Source organism: Nelumbo nucifera, chromosome 5 (genome assembly GCF_055504915.1).
Source record: "Nelumbo nucifera cultivar China Antique chromosome 5, China Antique-T2T, whole genome shotgun sequence".
NCBI classification, from domain to species: domain Eukaryota; kingdom Viridiplantae; phylum Streptophyta; class Magnoliopsida; order Proteales; family Nelumbonaceae; genus Nelumbo; species Nelumbo nucifera.
In genome coordinates this window covers 1,753,459-1,771,550 of record NC_142653.1, presented here as the reverse complement: position 1 = coordinate 1,771,550, position 18,092 = coordinate 1,753,459, and the positions used below count along the sequence as shown (strand labels likewise).

At 39.1% G+C, this 18,092-nt stretch overlaps 2 protein-coding genes across 2 annotated transcripts in view; one reads left to right on the top strand and one right to left on the bottom strand.

Annotated features, from left to right (window-relative positions):
• Nucleotides 1-356: 356 nt before the first annotated feature.
• Nucleotides 357-7,822, top strand: LOC104603759 (protein NLP5). The gene is made up of 5 exons (XM_010267877.3): nt 357-866; nt 1,408-2,518; nt 4,706-4,753; nt 4,856-5,882; nt 6,105-7,822. The coding sequence occupies exons 2-5, from the start codon at nt 1,601-1,603 to the stop codon at nt 7,007-7,009; spliced, it is 2,898 nt and encodes a 965-aa protein (XP_010266179.1). The 5' UTR covers nt 357-866; nt 1,408-1,600; the 3' UTR covers nt 7,010-7,822.
• A 1,286-nt stretch (nt 7,823-9,108) lies between these two features.
• LOC104603760 (uncharacterized) overlaps nt 9,109-18,092 on the bottom strand; it is a 43,762-nt gene continuing 34,778 nt past the window's right edge. Inside the window, exons 33-39 of the mRNA XM_019198820.2 lie at nt 13,270-13,306; nt 13,060-13,117; nt 11,911-12,021; nt 11,679-11,746; nt 10,227-10,293; nt 10,078-10,146; nt 9,109-9,314 (exon numbers count right to left, since the gene is read on the bottom strand). Coding sequence (XP_019054365.1) covers nt 9,222-9,314; nt 10,078-10,146; nt 10,227-10,293; nt 11,679-11,746; nt 11,911-12,021; nt 13,060-13,117; nt 13,270-13,306 — 503 coding nt within the window. The 3' untranslated portion in view covers nt 9,109-9,221. The remainder of the gene's footprint in view (nt 9,315-10,077; nt 10,147-10,226; nt 10,294-11,678; nt 11,747-11,910; nt 12,022-13,059; nt 13,118-13,269; nt 13,307-18,092) is intronic.

Genomic DNA, 18,092 nt, shown 5'->3' with positions numbered 1-18,092 from the left:
TGGATATCACTGCAACTGAGAAAATGTGGAGGGTCGTTTAGGCCATCGAAGACACTACCTTTGCCTATCCTTTGCTCCCGTCCTCATTGAGATAAATTACTAAACCTTTTTATGCGTCTGTCCGACCTGCAGCTTCAAAACGTGTCATTTTCACAAAGAACATTATAAAGAAAATTAGATGACGATTTGTGTTATTTTACATGCCACTTAACGTCTGTTAACAGTTTTGGACTAAATTTACAGTTTTTCAAAATTTGAATACTGCAGTGACAAGTTTTGAAGTTGAATTACTAACTTGACACTACCCAAAATTCAGGGTACTAATTATGTGCGATAGAATCTGAACAGTAACATGGTTTCATTTCATTTCATGAATCTAGACTCCATTTGGAAAAGCAGAGAGATCGGATTCTCTTCAACTCTTCCTTCCTTTCTCCCCTCCCTACTTGCTCTGCTTTTACATTCTCTTCAGGATTTTGTTTTTCGTTTTCTTTTTTCTTCTTTCACGTGCGCACTGCAGTTGACTTTACCAGCCACAGCCCACAGAAGTGAGGAGAGAAGAGAAAGGAAGGAGTAATACTGTAATAGGATGGTTTTGTTGGAATTCCTTCCCAGAGTTCTGTGGCTTGTGGGGTCCGTCCTAGGGGGAGATTGTTCTTAGAATAGCCTGAAATAATATAGAGTTCAGACTTCAGAAACAAGAGAATAACTCATGATAATTATAGCTAAAAGCTCTCCCTTGTGCCGAGGGTTTTAACAGAGCCATTGTAAAATTTGTTGGTCACGTTCCTGCATCCTAGTCAAGTTTTGGGTTTCTGAAGAACAGAAGAAATACCCATCTTAGCGTTTTGAAGGATCTGCACACAGTGAGTTATTTCTTCTTCTTGTGTTTTTTCTTCCCTCGCTTTGCTTCTTTCATGTTTATGGTTTGGGTCGTGTGGGTTATTGAAACTGGGTTTAGTTTTGGGGATTGCCAATTGAATTAGCTCTTCTTCCCAATTCTCGTTCGCACCTTTTTCTTGGTTGGTTTTGTTTGCAAAAAGAGTGATTAGAATTTCTAAGAGAATGGTAAAAGAAAGAAGAATCTGTAAAAAGTGTTTTCTTTTCCTTTTGCTTCTCTTGGTTACATTTTTCCACATACCAGTTACCAGATTCATTTTGTGCTCTTGATTTGGTGTTCCTGAACCGGGTTCTTACTCGTGGTAATCTGAGTTTTATTTTTAGATTTTGTTGGTCCTGCAGCTGGGGTTGCTTTAGATTTGCGGGAGATAAAAGAAGAAATCCAATCTTAGGGAAAGCTTTTTGATTCTTAGTTTTCACCGAACGAATTTTTGTTAATAGTTCTCTCTGAAACTATGTGAGGTTTCTTTTTTTTTTTTTTCTTCTGAAATAGCTCTCTGATTGCAGTTCCTAAAGATTTTTGTTGACGATGTTTCTGCAACTCGGACAGATTGAGTTTTTGAAGGCTGAAGAAGCGAATACGTCCTGGAAGTTCCTGTATCTGTTTTATATATTTTACGTTCTTTTCTGTTTTGGATCCTGACTTCTGCAATTCGAATGCAATAAGCTGTTTTTGACGGAGTTGTGAGGGCAAACAAACATGGAAGATGGTGTTTTTCCACGGGCTACAACTCTGGAGACTGTTCCGGAAACCACTGGGGATTTTGATATCATGGACGAACTCCTGTTAGAAGGGTGCTGGTTGGAGACGATTGATGGATCTGATTTCCTGCAGCCTGGATCCTCTATTTCAACTGATTTCTTTGACTCTTCTTGTTTTTCTCCTACACCTGAGATTAACACGGGCAATATGAACGCAATCCCACCTAAAAACGGCCAAGATAAGACAAATGAACCATCTTTCCCTGAAAATCCACCCGATCAGTTTGAGAGACAAACAGAAGGCGCCATCAGGATTCAACCTGAAAAGCCAAATGCTGTCGAAATTGCCGAGTCGTCAGGCAGAGCAGGATCGGAATGTTGTTCAGCTGAAGCAAACTGTGAGTTAAGCAAAAGGTGGTGGATTGGACCAAGTTCCAATCTGGGTCCTTCTGTAAGAGAGAGATTAATGCAGGCACTGGGATACATTCAAGAGTCTACGAAAGATAGTGATGTCCTTATCCAGATATGGGTTCCTGTAAAAAGAGGAGGTAAGCATGTTCTTACCACAGATGGTCAGCCATTCTCACTGAATCCCAGTAGCCAGAGGCTCGCAAATTACAGAAATGTGTCACTGAGCTATCAGTTCCCAGCGGAGGAGGACTCAAAGGAAACTATTGGGCTTCCAGGGCGTGTTTTCTTGGGGAAGGTGCCTGAATGGACCCCTGACGTTAGATTCTTCCGCAGCGATGAGTTTCCACGCGTTGATTATGCACAGAGGTGTGACATTCGCGGGACACTTGCCCTCCCAGTTTTTGAGCGAGGGAGTCGAACTTGTTTGGGTGTGATTGAGGTTGTTACTACTGCCCAGAAGATCAATTACCGTCCCGATGTTGAAAACGTCTGCAGAGCACTCCAGGTCTGTCTGTTTCCTTCTCTCTTACTTTCAGAAATTATAGCAACTTTGAGAGAGGTCATCATGTCTTATTTCTTTTGGAGTTTGGTAGCCATGCTTGAGCTTGACTGCTGCATATATGCAGTTTGAATTTGAATTACTAGCTAATTCACTAATCCACCAACTACCTAGAAAAAGAAGAAAATTTCTGATCGAGATCTAATTGAACTACACCGAGTTCCCATCCCATATTACCCCACAAAAAGATTCTTGACAGTTGACAATCAATATAGTTCGTTGCCTTCTTTGTACATTGTACGTTCTTTGTTGGAGTCAATTTTCACATCTCTGAGAACCATGTCAATATGTGATAATTCAGCCTTCAACTTCAAAGGAATAAGCTTAATTATATTGTTGTTCAGGGATTTGATATGATGTTGCCACTCATGGTTTTCTTCTATAAAGTCAATCTCTTTCATCTCTGTCCATAGCCCCTCTGTGTCCTCCCACAGCCTAAGGGTTGTCCACGTTGATATCATCTGATACATGCTTTCTTACGTTAATGGAAAAAATAAATAAAAAAGAAATTTAGAGAGAAATAGGAGAAAGATCCCTTCAGGGAGTTGGACCTTTTTAATTTAAACAGGGTTCATTCCTTGGTCCTAACTTAACTCATCAATATATACTACAGAATCAAACTATAGAATCCAAAAAACTAAAACAAACAATTCACACCTTAAATCCGTTAATACATGTAATATCTCTCATTAATCCGCCAATCAACTAACCACAAATTACTAAATACTAATCCATCAATCCACTTACCAGTTACCACCAAAATACATAACAATAACATATATACCATAAATACACTTCTGGATTCTTATGGTTTTGAACCTGTGCACATCTTGGTTCGATTGGGTTGAGTTCAAGGCTTCAAGCCTAAACCATCCCCAACCCAACGCAATCTTCAACCAAAGATTTCTCAACCCTAACCCAACATTAAGAACCCCAGCCATGAGTTTTCTTGGATGGATTCTATAATTGAAAGTTGAAACCTTCCCCACCAAATACGTTGTACACTTTATAGTTGAATGTTGACTCCAACTACTACTGGGTGCTGTTATCCCTAATAAAACACCGACACATTTGCCAATGGAAACAAACAAAAGAAAAAACATTAATTAATTTCAACAAAAAACCCTAGGGCTACTGTTCTAGATTGTTCCTCCAGGGTTCAATTGTATGGCATAGGTTTAATTTCACCCTGTATTATAAATTCTGTTTTTCCAATAGAAATATAGAATTAGAACCAACCAAAGTGTTATTAGGTGGGATTCTGATTGGTCAAACTGTCAAACGTGAGAGTGAGAGCGGACGGATAAATAACTTTGAATTGGACAATCCCATGAATTATGGAAGTGTAAGAGATTCAGATTTCGGACAAAAAAAAAACGCCATTAAATTCGTTGTGGGCTGTAGGACCAATAATTACGCCCCACCCCACCTCGTCTTAAATGCCAAGTGAGAGATTGAGCGTGAAGCGTGAAGCGTGAAGCGTGAAGCGTTTACTATTGACCCCACGGCTTCTCATCAACTTTCAGCCAATCCGCTTGCCGCTCCTCTCTGTTTGGTTTTAGTCTCTGTTGTGGTACTGTGGGCGAAAAACGCCGTCACATCCACACTACAGTTTCAGCATTAGAAAATTGAAATATTTTAATTTTTGTGTATAGGGTATTTGGAGAATCATATCATCAAATTTTTATTTTCTATACCCAAGTTTCTTGATACTCAAGACACATTTTAATGGGTATTAATTTGAGATGAAAGTGAAGAATAAAATACGTTTAAAATAAAGTTTATTTAAACAAGAAAAACAAAAAACATTTAAAGTAAAAAATTATAAATAAACGTTTAAAGTGAAAAAATACAAATACGGCCAATCTATAAACGCCTAAGAAATTAAACATATACTTAATTTTTAAGAGATTTCACATACATGTAAAAATTAAATATTAATTATTTAATCATTTCCTCCGTTGGATTCCGTCTTGACTTCTTCAATGGCCGGATGAATGGCGTGGAGAGGGGTTAATGGGTTATCATCCCTCTTCCCGTTCTGAAAATGCAAAAAATATTCTGCATAAATGTAGAAGTGGTATGGCTTTAAACCCAAATCCTCACCATCTGAAACTTGTTTGCAATTTGCAGGCTGTTGATCTCACGAGTTCTGAAGTCTCAATTTCTTCCCATTTGAAGGTGACCAGAACCACATCTTTTTTTTTTAGCAAAACCTAAAATTCACAACATTCTACTTCAAGTCGTGATGGGAAAATTTCTTTCCCTTTTACTTTTTAACAGGGATCCAGTACCTCCTACCAAGCTGTATTACCTGAGATTCTAGGGGTTCTAAAAGCGGTCTGCGAGACATATAAATTATCCTTGGCTCAGACCTGGGTTCCATGCACCCAACAGGGTAAAGGAGGATGTCGACACTCAGATGAGAACTACGCCGTGTGTGTTTCCACTGTGGATTCTGCTTGCTATGTGACGGATCCTCAAATGTGGGGTTTTCATGAGGCATGCTCCGAGCACCACCTGTTTAGAGGTCAAGGTGTTGCTGGAAGAGCTTTCACCACAAACCAGCCCTGCTTCTCAACTGATGTTACTGCCTTCAGCAAGACAGAATATCCTTTATCGCACTATGCCAGGATATTTGGGTTGCGAGCTGCGGTTGCAATCCGCCTGAGGAGTATCAGCACTGGGTCGATCGACTATGTTTTGGAGTTCTTTTTACCTGTAGATTGCATGGGTACTGAGGAACAGAGGGTGATGCTTAATTCCTTGTCCACCATCGTACAGCGGGTTTGCCAGAGTTTACGGGTTGTCACAGACAAGGAGATAGAGGACGAAGCTGGTTTTCCGGTTCATGAAGTGGCGGTTCCCTCAAACGAGAGCCCTGAGCAAAAAATAGCAACGGGTTTGGGATCTACAGGGTTCAAAGGATCTTCTGAGGAAGAACCATCCTGGATCACACATATGATGGAATCCCAAAAAAAGGGTGAAAGTTTTCCTTTGATATTCCAAAAAGAAGAGCCAAATTCAGAATTCAAGATCACAACCCACTGGCAAAATCCTGGACTGGTGTTTCATCAAGGAGAAACGTTCTCTGAGTATAAGCAGCATCGCCAAGATTCTAGACCCAAGAATGTTGCCGAGCCCGAGTGTGGTGGGAATTCTTCTGCTTTTGGTTTTGGTGAGCGTAGTTCCTCAAGCGGCGGTAAAACAGGAAACAAGAGACGGACCAAGACAGAGAAGACTATCAGCTTGCAAGCTCTTCGGCAGTACTTCGCCGGGAGCCTGAAGGACGCTGCCAAGAGCATTGGCGGTAAGTTGAATACATTATAATTAATAAGGATTAAATGTAGTAATTGAGTCAATCTTATACGATTTACCAAATTAAAGGAAAAAGAAAACTAGGACTAACCTGGAACAACTCCTCCGTTCCTTTTGTGGGTTTTGATTCCTGTAAAATACCTGCGGCCTTGGTCCTCTGCAATTGACCACCAAGTTAACAGAGTTGGTTATAATGTTATGGTTTCTGTTGCAGTATGCCCCACCACCCTGAAACGGATATGCCGACAACATGGGATCACCAGATGGCCGTCCCGGAAGATCAAGAAGGTAGGTCACTCGCTGCGGAAGCTTCAGGTTGTCATCGACTCAGTGCAGGGTGCAGAGGGTGTGTTTCAGATTGGTTCCTTGTATTCTAACTTCCCGGAGCTGACCTCTCCAAATTTATCAGGAGACAGCCCCTTTTCCACATCCCAGCTAAATCAAGATTCAAAGCCGCCATTAACATTAAATACACAAACTGACGGTGCGATAAGCAGCCCCCTGGCTCCTGCATCTACTACCAAATCACCCTCGTCTCCTTGCAGTCAGAGCTCCGAGTCAAGCCACTGCATTTCCAGCGGGAAAGAGCAGCACCTTTCTGCCCAGATTTCAGGTGGTGAAGATATTTCAATGGCTGAAAAGGCTGGTACAGTATTAAAGAGAGCACGTAGTGATGCAGAGTTGCACGCATCAAGTCAAGAGGAGGAACAAAGGCCTCCAGCGAAATCACATAGCCAGAAATCCCTTGGTGAACATCCTAATCCTAGCCTTGAGAATTCACTACTTCAATTGCCTAAGACTAAGAGTGGTAGCCATGTTTCACTTTCACGAGGTGTGAATGCTATTAGAGTTAAAGTTACATATGGAGAAGAGAAAATACGGTTCAGCCTGCAATCCACCTGGGGTTTCAAAGATATACAACAAGAGATTGCAAGGCGATTTGAAATAGATGATACAAGTAGAATTGATCTCAAGTATTTGGATGATGACTCCGAGTGGGTCCTCTTGACATGTGATGCCGATTTGGAGGAGTGTGTGCATGTATATAAGTCATCTAGGACACGCACAATCAAACTCTCTGTCCACCGAGTTTCTCACCCAAGGAGTTCCGCTGGGTAGTACTGGGGCCTACATGGCAGTTGATCAGGAACCACCCTGTAAGTAACTCAGTTCAATGGTTCTACTCTACACATGTAACTTTTCCATCGAGAATGGGTTTTTTGGACGTGGAAAAGCTATCAACTTTAACAGTTGTTAGGTGGTGGATACTGGGGGGAAGGGTGGAATTTAATTTAGGTAAAGCATTTTTTGTTGGATTAATTCATTCCCATCTTGGTCTGAGGTTCTGAAGATGGAGATGTGCCCTTCTGGAAAGCGAGTGAGAGGAAAAGAAATTATATCTGTGGGTAGTTTGATATGAATGAACAAAGGAGACCGACCTCTTCTTCAAGCAAGCTAAATTTCTCTCTCACGTGTCTCTGGGGAATGGTTTACTGAAAAACAGCTCGAGGAACTACAAGTTCTGGGAGCTGAACTCGACAAAAGGGGAACTGAATTTACACATTTAGATGAACAGAACAGGAATCACCTGAGCGCATGATAAGCTTTTCCAGGAGATGACTGAAATCCATTAAAATACTGAGATTCCTCGATTCTCGGTAAGTGCTACTGAGACACTGTTCAAAGTGCCCTTTTGTCTTTTGAGGGATTGAGGGGCAAGAAGTTTGGAACTCCGCATGTATACTGATTTGTTACTGCATTTGTCTTGCATTACAAGGGAGGTAATTGGGTGTTGAAATGATGTTGTTAGTGTGGTTGAGAGGAGTCTTTTATCACTTTTATGTATAAATAGATGGGCACGTTTAGATACGTGTATTATTCACTTATTTACTTCCAAGAAAGAAATTGAAATTAATTCTTTTTATTTTCCAATGCGTATTCACCCTGAACCTGAAATTCTACCAAGGATTTACAATATTTCTGATTTTGGTTTATTTTGTTGGTATAGGGCCATTACTGTTCGGAAAATGACTTACAATGTTATGTTATATAACTATTACTCTGGAATATTAGGAACAGTCATAGTAGTTTCATTTATAGCTAGGGCTACAACTTGGCCCGGTTAGCCCCAAACTAACCAAAAAAAAATGGACCGGGTTGCATAATGTTGAAACTCAAGTTCAATGTTCAATAATTATCGAAGATTAAAGTATTGTTATTTATTAGAGATTTAATTATTAATTTAATTAAAATTATTAATGTTTACAGGTCAGTTCGGTTGTATATTGGCCAATCAAATTGACTTACTTGGGTTGGGGAATTGGTCACCGGAAATCGGCCGACCATTAGTGAAAATTGACCAATTCGGGTTGTATCAATTTAGGTTAGTTTTCAGTTTGGTTGGTCAGTTCAAAAGATTTAAATTTAAAAATTAAAATTTTAAAAATTAAAATGGTACTATTGAAAAAATAAATTAAGAAATTTAAATTTACAATATAAAATATTTTAGACTCAGAAATATGAGAATTTCTCACTTTTCAATATTAGAAAAATTATGTTTAAAATATAAAATATTAATATATATATCTATGGTCGGGTTGGTTCGATTTTGGTCAATTCACAAATGACCAAACCAAAAGTGACCCAATCTAATCGAGTTGGAAAATTGTTGAACCAAAACTGATTGAAAATATTAGAAAGCCGACTAACTCGGGTCGAGTTAGGCCAGGTTGCAACTTCCTCCCCTTAAGGCTATAATTGTGAACAGTATCCACCTTTTGTCCATACTTCAAATTCAAATGAAATCCATTTAAGGATGACCCGAATTTCATTTGTTTATGATTAGATATAGATTTATTCCGGGTCTATATATATATATATATATGCTTATTTATACAGAAATTTTATATTTTGTCTGGCTATTAAAATTGGTTTGGATATTGTTTATTTACTTAAGAGCCATAACTTCAAGTCTCATGGAAGGTATATTCAATTAATTTTATTCATAATATACAATATCAAAACCATTTTTAGTTTTATTAACAACATTATAATATTTTGACAATCCATAGTTTTATTGAAGTTGTTATATACCAAAAATCAATCAGAATCTGATAAATAGGATGGATGATTTGATTCATCAAAAAATTTACGAATCAAATTTGGGTCTAGGCATATCAGTTTGACCCGATCTATTTGATCATACATATCACATGCAATTGCAATACAAGTAGACTATTTCATTATGTTTAGATCATATATATTACATGCAATTGCAATACAAAACAAACAAAACATAAAAATGGGATTTTCAATACATTATATACATCAGCTAGAGCTGTGATGAAGTTGACACTTGATCCTCTTCTTTCTTCTCAATCAGTAGACATCTTCTTGACGGGGGTCCACAAATGCTTAATACCACCTGGTAGAAAACAGATATATGATATATTATTTAATTTTTGATGCATTACATATATACATATATATACTCTGACCCAGCATTTCCCAAGCGTATCACAATATGTCTCTTAAAATTGTCTTTCTAAAACTCTTTGACATGCTGCTAATGCTTTGAATCTTGTAGCTTAGCAAAATATCACATCCTGCATGCAACTATGAGAAATTTGCTCTGCGCCTAGGAGCTTGGAGTGGTCTGAACTCAAATGTAAAGCCATTGAACTCAAAAAATAAGTGAATGCAACGGTAGCACTATAGGCATTTAATTGAAAAATGAGAAAAAACTAACAAGGTGACGGGTATTAATGCAAACATGAGGTTAGGTGATGCTAATTTTGTCCTGTGATTTAACCATGGGCAACTGTAGCTAAGGCCTGTGGAACTAACAATTGGTCAAGAAAGGAACACTTCAATATCTTGGTCTAAGCAATTATGCTATGTTTCACTGTGCATACATACACCTTAAATGATCATAGAATGCAGTTCATTTAAAAACTAAGACCAAAAAGACAACAACATTGGGGGTCGCAGAATTCTGCAGATTTTCTAGGCACTCTCAGGTCAGTTTTATTATGCCAGGATATCCTATTTGGAGTTGGGACTGCAAATAGTGACACAGACCCTGCTGTAGTGCTGTGTGCTGCAGACATGATTATGCACTCCTACTTTATTCTGGCATCTTAGAAAAATAGATAGATTTTTAACGATGGAAGTGCAGTTCAACTTACGGGTAAAAATACAAGCCCGTGCAAGAACCCAATAAGTACCAGTGCTAGGTACATTTGGAAGTAATAAACCTGCAAGAATACAACAGAATTTAGACATCTAAAAGAAACCAGCCAAAACAATTGAAAGCTGGATGGATAAGATCATAGACCACAAAAACTTCTGATCTTGCAAAGCATAGGACGATCACTCCAACTAGCTTGGTAAGTGTAATTCCACTGCCAAAAAGTGAACAAAAGAATGTTACTCAAGTTAATGGAACCATTATTTGGAAACAGGAAAGGAATCAACAAGATGAAGGGAAAAATATAGTATGCTCAAAGTTCATCTTATTTGGATTCTGGACAACTTTTTAAGCTTCTTTCTCTTGACACTAGTGAATGAATTCTAGTGTTAAGCTGTGGTTGAACTCGTGACCACCCAAGAGTCACTGAGGAATGAATGCCCACTGAATTATGCTTCAGACTAGACCAATATGCATTGCTGTTTGTGCTCTTCTAGTTTCTTCTATTCTGTGCTATAAGCCGGAGGCACATCTAGGCACATTGTCCCAGTCCCAAACCAATTACTAATTGGGATAATTGGATCTTACCCAATTAGACCCAGTTATACTTGACATATATAATTAATTACATGTGATAAAAGCAATTTAAAACTATTTTTCTTAATATTAACCTTGATAAAATGACAGTAAAAATAGTAAACTGTTTATATGCTGATAAACAGTGTTTTTAACCAAAATTATCTTATTTACTGTCTATGAAATTTACCCTTTATATAACAAATACTTGCAAGAAAACCAGGAAATCTTTACATATTATTAACTATATAATCAGTTTGGAACAGCAAGAACCATTTTCAACCCAATTATTAATCAGGACAAAACCACAGAACCAGTACCAAGATAATCAGTTCAGTTCTGTCAGTTCTGTCAAGCAGACCCAACCAATTGACAGCTATATAGGTAGACAGGTGAGGTGCATTTTAAGGCATGTGCATTGCCTGAACCTAGGCATACTCCCTTTCAAGAGGTGTGTGCCTGGTGTACGTTGTCCCTCAGCCTTGGCACGTGTTCATAAACCAACCCATTAATATATACAGGCAAGAAATTTGGGTTAACAATACATCAAACCCATGCATGGACTTGTTTGGGCTTGCCTCAAGGGGCCTTTATGGAGGTGGATTGCAGATTTCCTAGAATTAGGAATGCAAGATGTTTAATATCACACAAGCTACTTTAACACAACTAGGAGATACATAAACAGATTTAAGGTTTCACATGCTTAAATTGTTAAGTGTTTGAGGCACTTTCGTATGGTCCACATACATCTGCTTTCACTTTTACATTGTCACTTCTAATATGTTTTATATTTTATGCTTATATATTGTAATTTGATCCAATAGGCTTTTTCAAACATTCAATTTCTTTTAAGATGCAGGTTTGGGCATTTCTTTGTAAGGGTGCTCACCTCACCTTGTGCCACAGGCACTAGAAGGCTCTTAAAATTATCTATCAAATTTTAAATCCATTTACATCCTTGTGATAGTGTTCAATCCATAGTGCTATTATTTTAAATTTCTTTAAACAGGATTAAATGTCAACCTGAAGACAGAAGCTCCCATGGTACTAAGAGCCTCCTTTGCTCGTTGGCCTCTGTCTCCATCGGTTACCTGCAAAAGAAGTGCAAGATTATTAAACTGGTGGCATTCACAATTTTATCAACAAAATACCTTCATTACTACAAGCCATTGGCCAAGGGCAAAATTTCTCCTTGAGCACCAAACTAAGTAAAGATTCATCCTCAAAATAAAATAGAAAGTGGGGTAACACTCACCGAGAAAGCATGTGTAATATGCACGCAAAACTCAACAGCTATCCCTATTGACATTACTAGGTTTACAACAGAGACTGCATTCAGTTGAATTTCTAGAATTGCCATCACACCCTGCAGCACAGTTTAATACTATATGTCAAAGGAACATGAAAGAGAAAGGTATGAATGATTGAACAGATAAGGCAACACGGTAAAGATGTAAACCAGAATAAAGATTGGAGAAAACCTTGAGAAGTGAAAATTCCTATCTTCCCACATTGTACAGCACAGGAGGTACACAAACAAGGATTGCAAACCTACCACTCAAAACCCACTTTGCAAGTTTCCTAGATCCAATATTTACCCAAGAATCTGCTCCTCCTATAGACAGGCCTATTTGTATTTATTCTAAAAACAAACGGAAGTTCACAATAAGTCAATAACAGTGCCATCATCATCACCATCATCCATGCCTTAACCCAACTATATGGGGTCAGCTACATGAATTCCATTTTGCCAATCCATTCTATTAAAAGCCATATCCACTATTAGATCATTTGTGCTTGAATCATTTCTTACTACTTCTACCCCTGTCCTTTTTGGTCTACCCCTAACCCTTCTAGTCCCTTCAACTTGTAACTTGTCACTTCTTCTAACTGGTGCTGTTGATGGTCTTCTGTGCACATGACCATACAATCTTAGTCTACTTTCTCTCATTTTATCACCTACTGGGGCTACTCCTAGGTACCTATGGATGACTTAAATCTTCATCCTATGCTTTCTGGTTTTCCACTCATCCATCTTAGCATTCACAATTCTGCTACACTCATTTTCTGGACATGTCTCTTAACTGCCCAACACTCTTCTCCATACAAAATAGCTGGCCTTACAACTGTTTTATAGAATTTTCCTTTTTGTCCAAGTGGTATTCACTTGTCACATAAAAGCCCAGATGCACCCCTCTATTTTTCCCATCTTACTGTAATTCTTTGGGTGACATTCTCCTCAATAAGTGTGTAGAATTGTTACTTGTCAAAGTTGCAAATGCTCTACAACATAAGATATGTTACTTGAACAGCATCAAGGAATTAATTAAGCTAGTGCACAAAACAGATATAAAACAACAAAGAGGAAATTTCAAAAAAAGATTGTCAAGTGAAGAAGGCTCACCATGAGATCTAGAACAATCATTGCCAAGACAATTAAGATAATTGCGGAACTCCATATACTGCATATCATGCAAGACAAAGAAACCAAATTAATGGTACTCGGGTTAAGAGAGGAGAAGAAATACATAACCCTCGACTATTTATTTTCCTCCAAAAATAGAAAAAAAAAAGGTAATACAACAACTTAAACTGAGGTCAAATGAAAACAAACCTGCAAGTGATTACCAGGCATACAATAAACACAGCACCTATTAAATTAAATAAAAGTTTCAATCAGTAGGCAAGAAGTAAATTATCCAATGGAAGATCCAATCCTTAGCCTTTACTTCATTATCAATGAAAATTAAAGAGAACAAGAACATGAAATGGGTTTAAAAGCTAGCAAAGCCTAAGAAGGCATCAGTGATTTTGTATGCTGAGGTATGATGCAAGGCATTTCACTTGCCTAAGGTGTGGATTGTGAGCATCATGACCATGCATTTTTTAATAAAAAAATAGGAGAAATCTGGCACCTTCTCTGTGAAATCCTTCTCCCATAGCTTGTCTAGGGAGGAGCCTTATGACTTCCCAAGTAACAAAATCTGGACCAGATCTGTTCCCTCTAAACTGGCTTTCTTTGTTTGGTCTGCAGTGCTGGATAAGATTTTAACAAAAGATAATTTAGTTAGAAGAGGTTTAGAGGTGGAGGATTTCGGCTGTATCCTATGTAGTGCAACTGTGGAGTCCTCTAGCCATTTGCTGATTCACTGTGGTTTTACCCATTGGATTTGGATGAATGACGAATTTGTTTGGGGTTAAGATGTGCTTCTCTGCTGATGTGAAAGGATTGATAGCAGCTTGGAAACTTGGAGGTTTATCCAGGTGGAAAGGTAGCTTGGAGTATACTTCCTGCAGCAGTTTTTTGGGCAGTATGGGGTGAACGAAATAACAGGTTATTTGAAGGAAGACAAACTTCAAAAGTTCTTAACAGAATTTTGGGGATGATGCACTCCTGGTTGGCAGCTAATCAGCTATTCAAAAATAGGCATATGTCTTCCTTTTTTGATTCAGACTTCCTATTTGTAAGGAATCTATAGTCTTTTTGGTTTTCTTGGAGGGTTGGAAATATGTGGATAATTGTTTTACTGCTGTACAGTTTCTCGTTGTACAGAGGCTTATTTGTAATTTGGCTTTTGATCTTAATGAATTACTTCGCCTTATCCTCAAAAAAAAACAAAAAACTCTATCAATGAATTAATTTAAGTTGTCAAGGCGACAAGGCGCCCTTTGAGGCTCGCCTCGCCTAATCGCCTAATCGCCCTTTTCTTGTGAAAATCATGAATAATTTGATGTAATCTCAGTTATGTTCTGCAGGGGCATTTTTGTCTTTTAACCTTTTATTTTTTATGTAGTTGCCCTAACTTATAAATACAAACCCTGGGCACCACCAGTTTATGTTTTTTTTGGTCTAAATATTTCGCCTCTTTCTTCTCTCCTCTCTTCTTCTTTCTTCTTCCTTCTTCTTCTCTCCTCCTCTCATCTCTTGATCGAGATCTTTCTTCTTGCCGAAATCATGGTATCAGAGCAGGTTGGTCCTCTAAATTTTTTTGGTCGATAACATCCTCTGTGTTCACTTGACTGAGAATGAAGAAACGAAGTCAGTTCTGGACCTGAGAACTCATCAGCTGAATCCCTCTCTCCAGTTCTGGGCAGAAACTCAACGGAAGTGATTGCAGAAAATTCTTGATGACTGGTTGAGTCCTTCCAAGAGGTTGGCGGCTCCTTTTTTCTGTTCTCTTTTATTATTCTTGGACTGGAAAATCCAGAAACCACCTGAACTGAACTTGGACAGGTTTTTTTAAACCTTTTTTCTTTGGTTCTTGGTGCTGGTACCAAGAACAGGTTGAGGGTTGCCTTGACTGAATGGTATAAGTGAGGTTTAACCCTTTCTTTGTGGGTTGGATGATCCAGAAACCTGTGAACTTGTGGAATTAGTTGTAGGTCATGAGTGACCTGGTTTGGTTGACTGTTACAGCAACCATGTACTGATGCTTGTGGCTTATATTAGCCTTGGAGAAGTCTGTTACACATGTGAACTTGTTCAGATGGCTAGTACAGCAGCAGAGTACTGATGCTTGTGGCTTATATTAGCCTTGGAGAGGCCTGTTAGATCAGTGAGAGTGTGTTGCAGCAAGGGCTGTGATTGTGTTCTAACTGTCAGAAAACTTAAAGTAAGGGCTGTGTAGTCCATTTGTGTGTATTGACTGAAGTGAAGGGACTGTTGTCTTAGTGAGTGTCAGTCATGAATTCTGAAGATTCAGCAACCTCTGGAGCCTCTTTTAACCAAGGAGGAATGAACAACAGTATTGACTCCATGAGCTTTCCAACGACCATTACTCCCTTAGATGGCAGTAATTATTTGACATGGTCTAAGGAGATGTGGCTGTACATCACAGCCCAGGGTAAAGCAGGGTATATCAATGGAAAAGTGAAGGAACCTAGGACTGGTACGGCTGAATATGATAAGTGGGACCAAGAAAACTGCATGATAATGTCATGGCTCTTGACTACTATGCTACCATCAGTGAAGTAGAACTTTATGTGGGCTGAAACAGCCAAGGAAATATGGGAACAAGCAAGGTCAACTTACTCCGAACAGAGGCACTATGCTAGAATCTATCAATTGCAAGCCGAGTCTGCAACATGTAAACAAGTGGAAAGAAGCTTATCCACCTACTATTCTGCCCTCACATCTATCTGGAAAGAGTTAAATTACTATCAGAATATTGACTGGGAGAGTGAAAAGGATGCCAAAGCCTACAAACAGTTAGTGTCACAGCAGCGGGTGTTTGCTTTTCCGTTGGGACTTAATCCCATATATGAACCCATTCGAGTTCAAATTTTGGGCAGCAAGGATCTTCCCTCTGTCCAAGAGATGCATGCGTTGGTTCAATCCAAGGAAAGTAGGAAATCTGCCATGAATCCTCCCGAGGGGGAAACCATTGCCTTAGCCGCAAGAGGTAATATCAATTCAGCAAGAAAGGGAGATGGTCAGAAAAGGGTTGATGATAAGGATAAACTGTGGTGCTCTCATTGTCAGAAATCCCGACACACACGGGAGACATGTTGGGAATTGCATGGCAAGCCAAAGTGGGCACAAGACCTAAATAAGAAATCAGCACAACAGAACAAGAAACCAAATCAGAAAAGGTTCACCTCGGCTAACTTGGCCTCTCATGAGTTGCAGAGTGGAGGAACTACTATGAACTCTCAAGATTGCCCCCTAGGTCCGATCTTAAGGAAAATATTATCACTGCCTTTCGTGACTATTTGGATCAATATGGTAGGGGCCTCACACAAACTGATTATGGACCCACTCCTTCAACCTCTTTTGCCTCTTCCTCAGATAACTTAGCTTCTACATTCCATGCGTCTACCGATACCTCTGAATCGCCATGGATTATTGATTCCGATGCTTCCAATCACATGACGGGTAAGTCAACCTTTTTCCAATCATACACCCTTCTTTCTGGCAAAGATAAAGTGAGGTTAGCTGATGGATCCTTCTCCATTGCTGGTCGAGGATCTATATCTTTGCCATTTGGCTTACCCCTATCAGATGTTTTACATGTTCCAAAACTGCCTATTAATTTACTATCTATTAGCAGCATTCTTATCAATTGGATGCCATCTCGTCTCTTGGAGTACAAGTCCCCTCATCAGCTCATCTTCCCTATAGCTCCATTGTTTCCTATCCCTTTGCGTGTCTTTGGGTGCAAGTGTTTTGTCCATGATCTATCACCTACCCGTGGTAAGTTAGATCTCAAAGCCATTGTTTGTGTTTTCCTTGGCTATGCCCTTTCCCAAAAAGGTTATCGTTGCTTTGACCCTATTTCCAAAAAGTACTTTGTATCTATGGATGTTTCTTTCTTTGAAGATGTGCCTTTCTTTCTTGCTTCTCCTCAGGGGGAGAGTCCAAGTGAGGAGAAACAAAGACAAGTTTTATTGCCTTCTCCTCCTGACCCCCCTCCATTTCGGGTCTTTCTTAGACATCGGTACAAAAGTCAAGGCCATGATCAACGAAGTTCAATAGACACAGAGCATCCTGAAGCTGTGCAACCTATGTCATCGAACTCTCAGGGGTTAAATCAATCACCACATCCAGGTACTATTGTTCCAGTTGACATCCCTGAGCCCATTGATATTGATACTTCTAATTGTGATCTGGATCTTCCTATTGCTAAGAGGAAAGGTGTCAGATCATGCACCACACACCACCTGAATGGACAGATGCAATGAAGGAGGAGATCAATGCCCTTCACAAAAATGGCACGTGGGAGCTGGTAGATCTTCCTGAAGGAAAGGAACCTATGGGGTGCAAATGGGTATTCTCTGCGAAACATAAGGCAGATGGCACAGTGGAGAGGTACAAGGCCCGGCTAGTTGCAAAAGGTTTTTCACAGGTGTATGGAGTTGATTATGCGGAAACCTTTGCACTTGTAGCAAAAATGAATTCTATTTGAGTCCTCCTTTATTTAGCAGCAAATCTAGATTGAGAACTTCATCAGTTGGACATTAAAAATGCTTTTTTGAATGGTGACTTGGAAGAAGAAGTGTATATGATCCAACCTCCAGGTTTTCGTGCTAAAGGAGATGAGCAGAAAGTATGTAAACTGAAAAAATCTTTATATAGTTTAAAATAGTCTCCAAGGGCCTGGTTCAGTAGGTTCCACAATACAGTTCAACAGATGGGTTTTAAGCAGTGCCAATCTGATCACACACTCTTTGTGAAGAGAGAGCAAGGAAGAATGGCAGCTTTAATTGTGTATGTTGATGACATTATTATCACCGGTGATTGGAACTCAAAGATACAAAGATTGAAGAGATTCTTGGCCACCCAATTTGAAGTGAAGGATTTGGGGCCTTTACGTTATTTCCTTGGAATTGAAGTGGCCCGCTCTAATCAAGGTATCTTCATCTCCCAAAGGAAATATGTTCTTGATCTCCTGAAAGATACAAGGAAGCTTGGAGCAAAACCTGCTGACACTCCTATAG

Excerpts from the sequence above, each read along its gene's own strand:
- LOC104603759 (XM_010267877.3), top strand. The coding sequence starts at position 1,601 with ATGGAAGATGGTGTTTTTCCACGGGCTACAACTCTGGAGACTGTTCCG. Across the intron at positions 2,519-4,705 it reads ACGTCTGCAGAGCACTCCAG|GCTGTTGATCTCACGAGTTC; the intron begins GTCTGTCTGTTT and ends TGCAATTTGCAG. Across the intron at positions 4,754-4,855 it reads CAATTTCTTCCCATTTGAAG|GGATCCAGTACCTCCTACCA; the intron begins GTGACCAGAACC and ends ACTTTTTAACAG.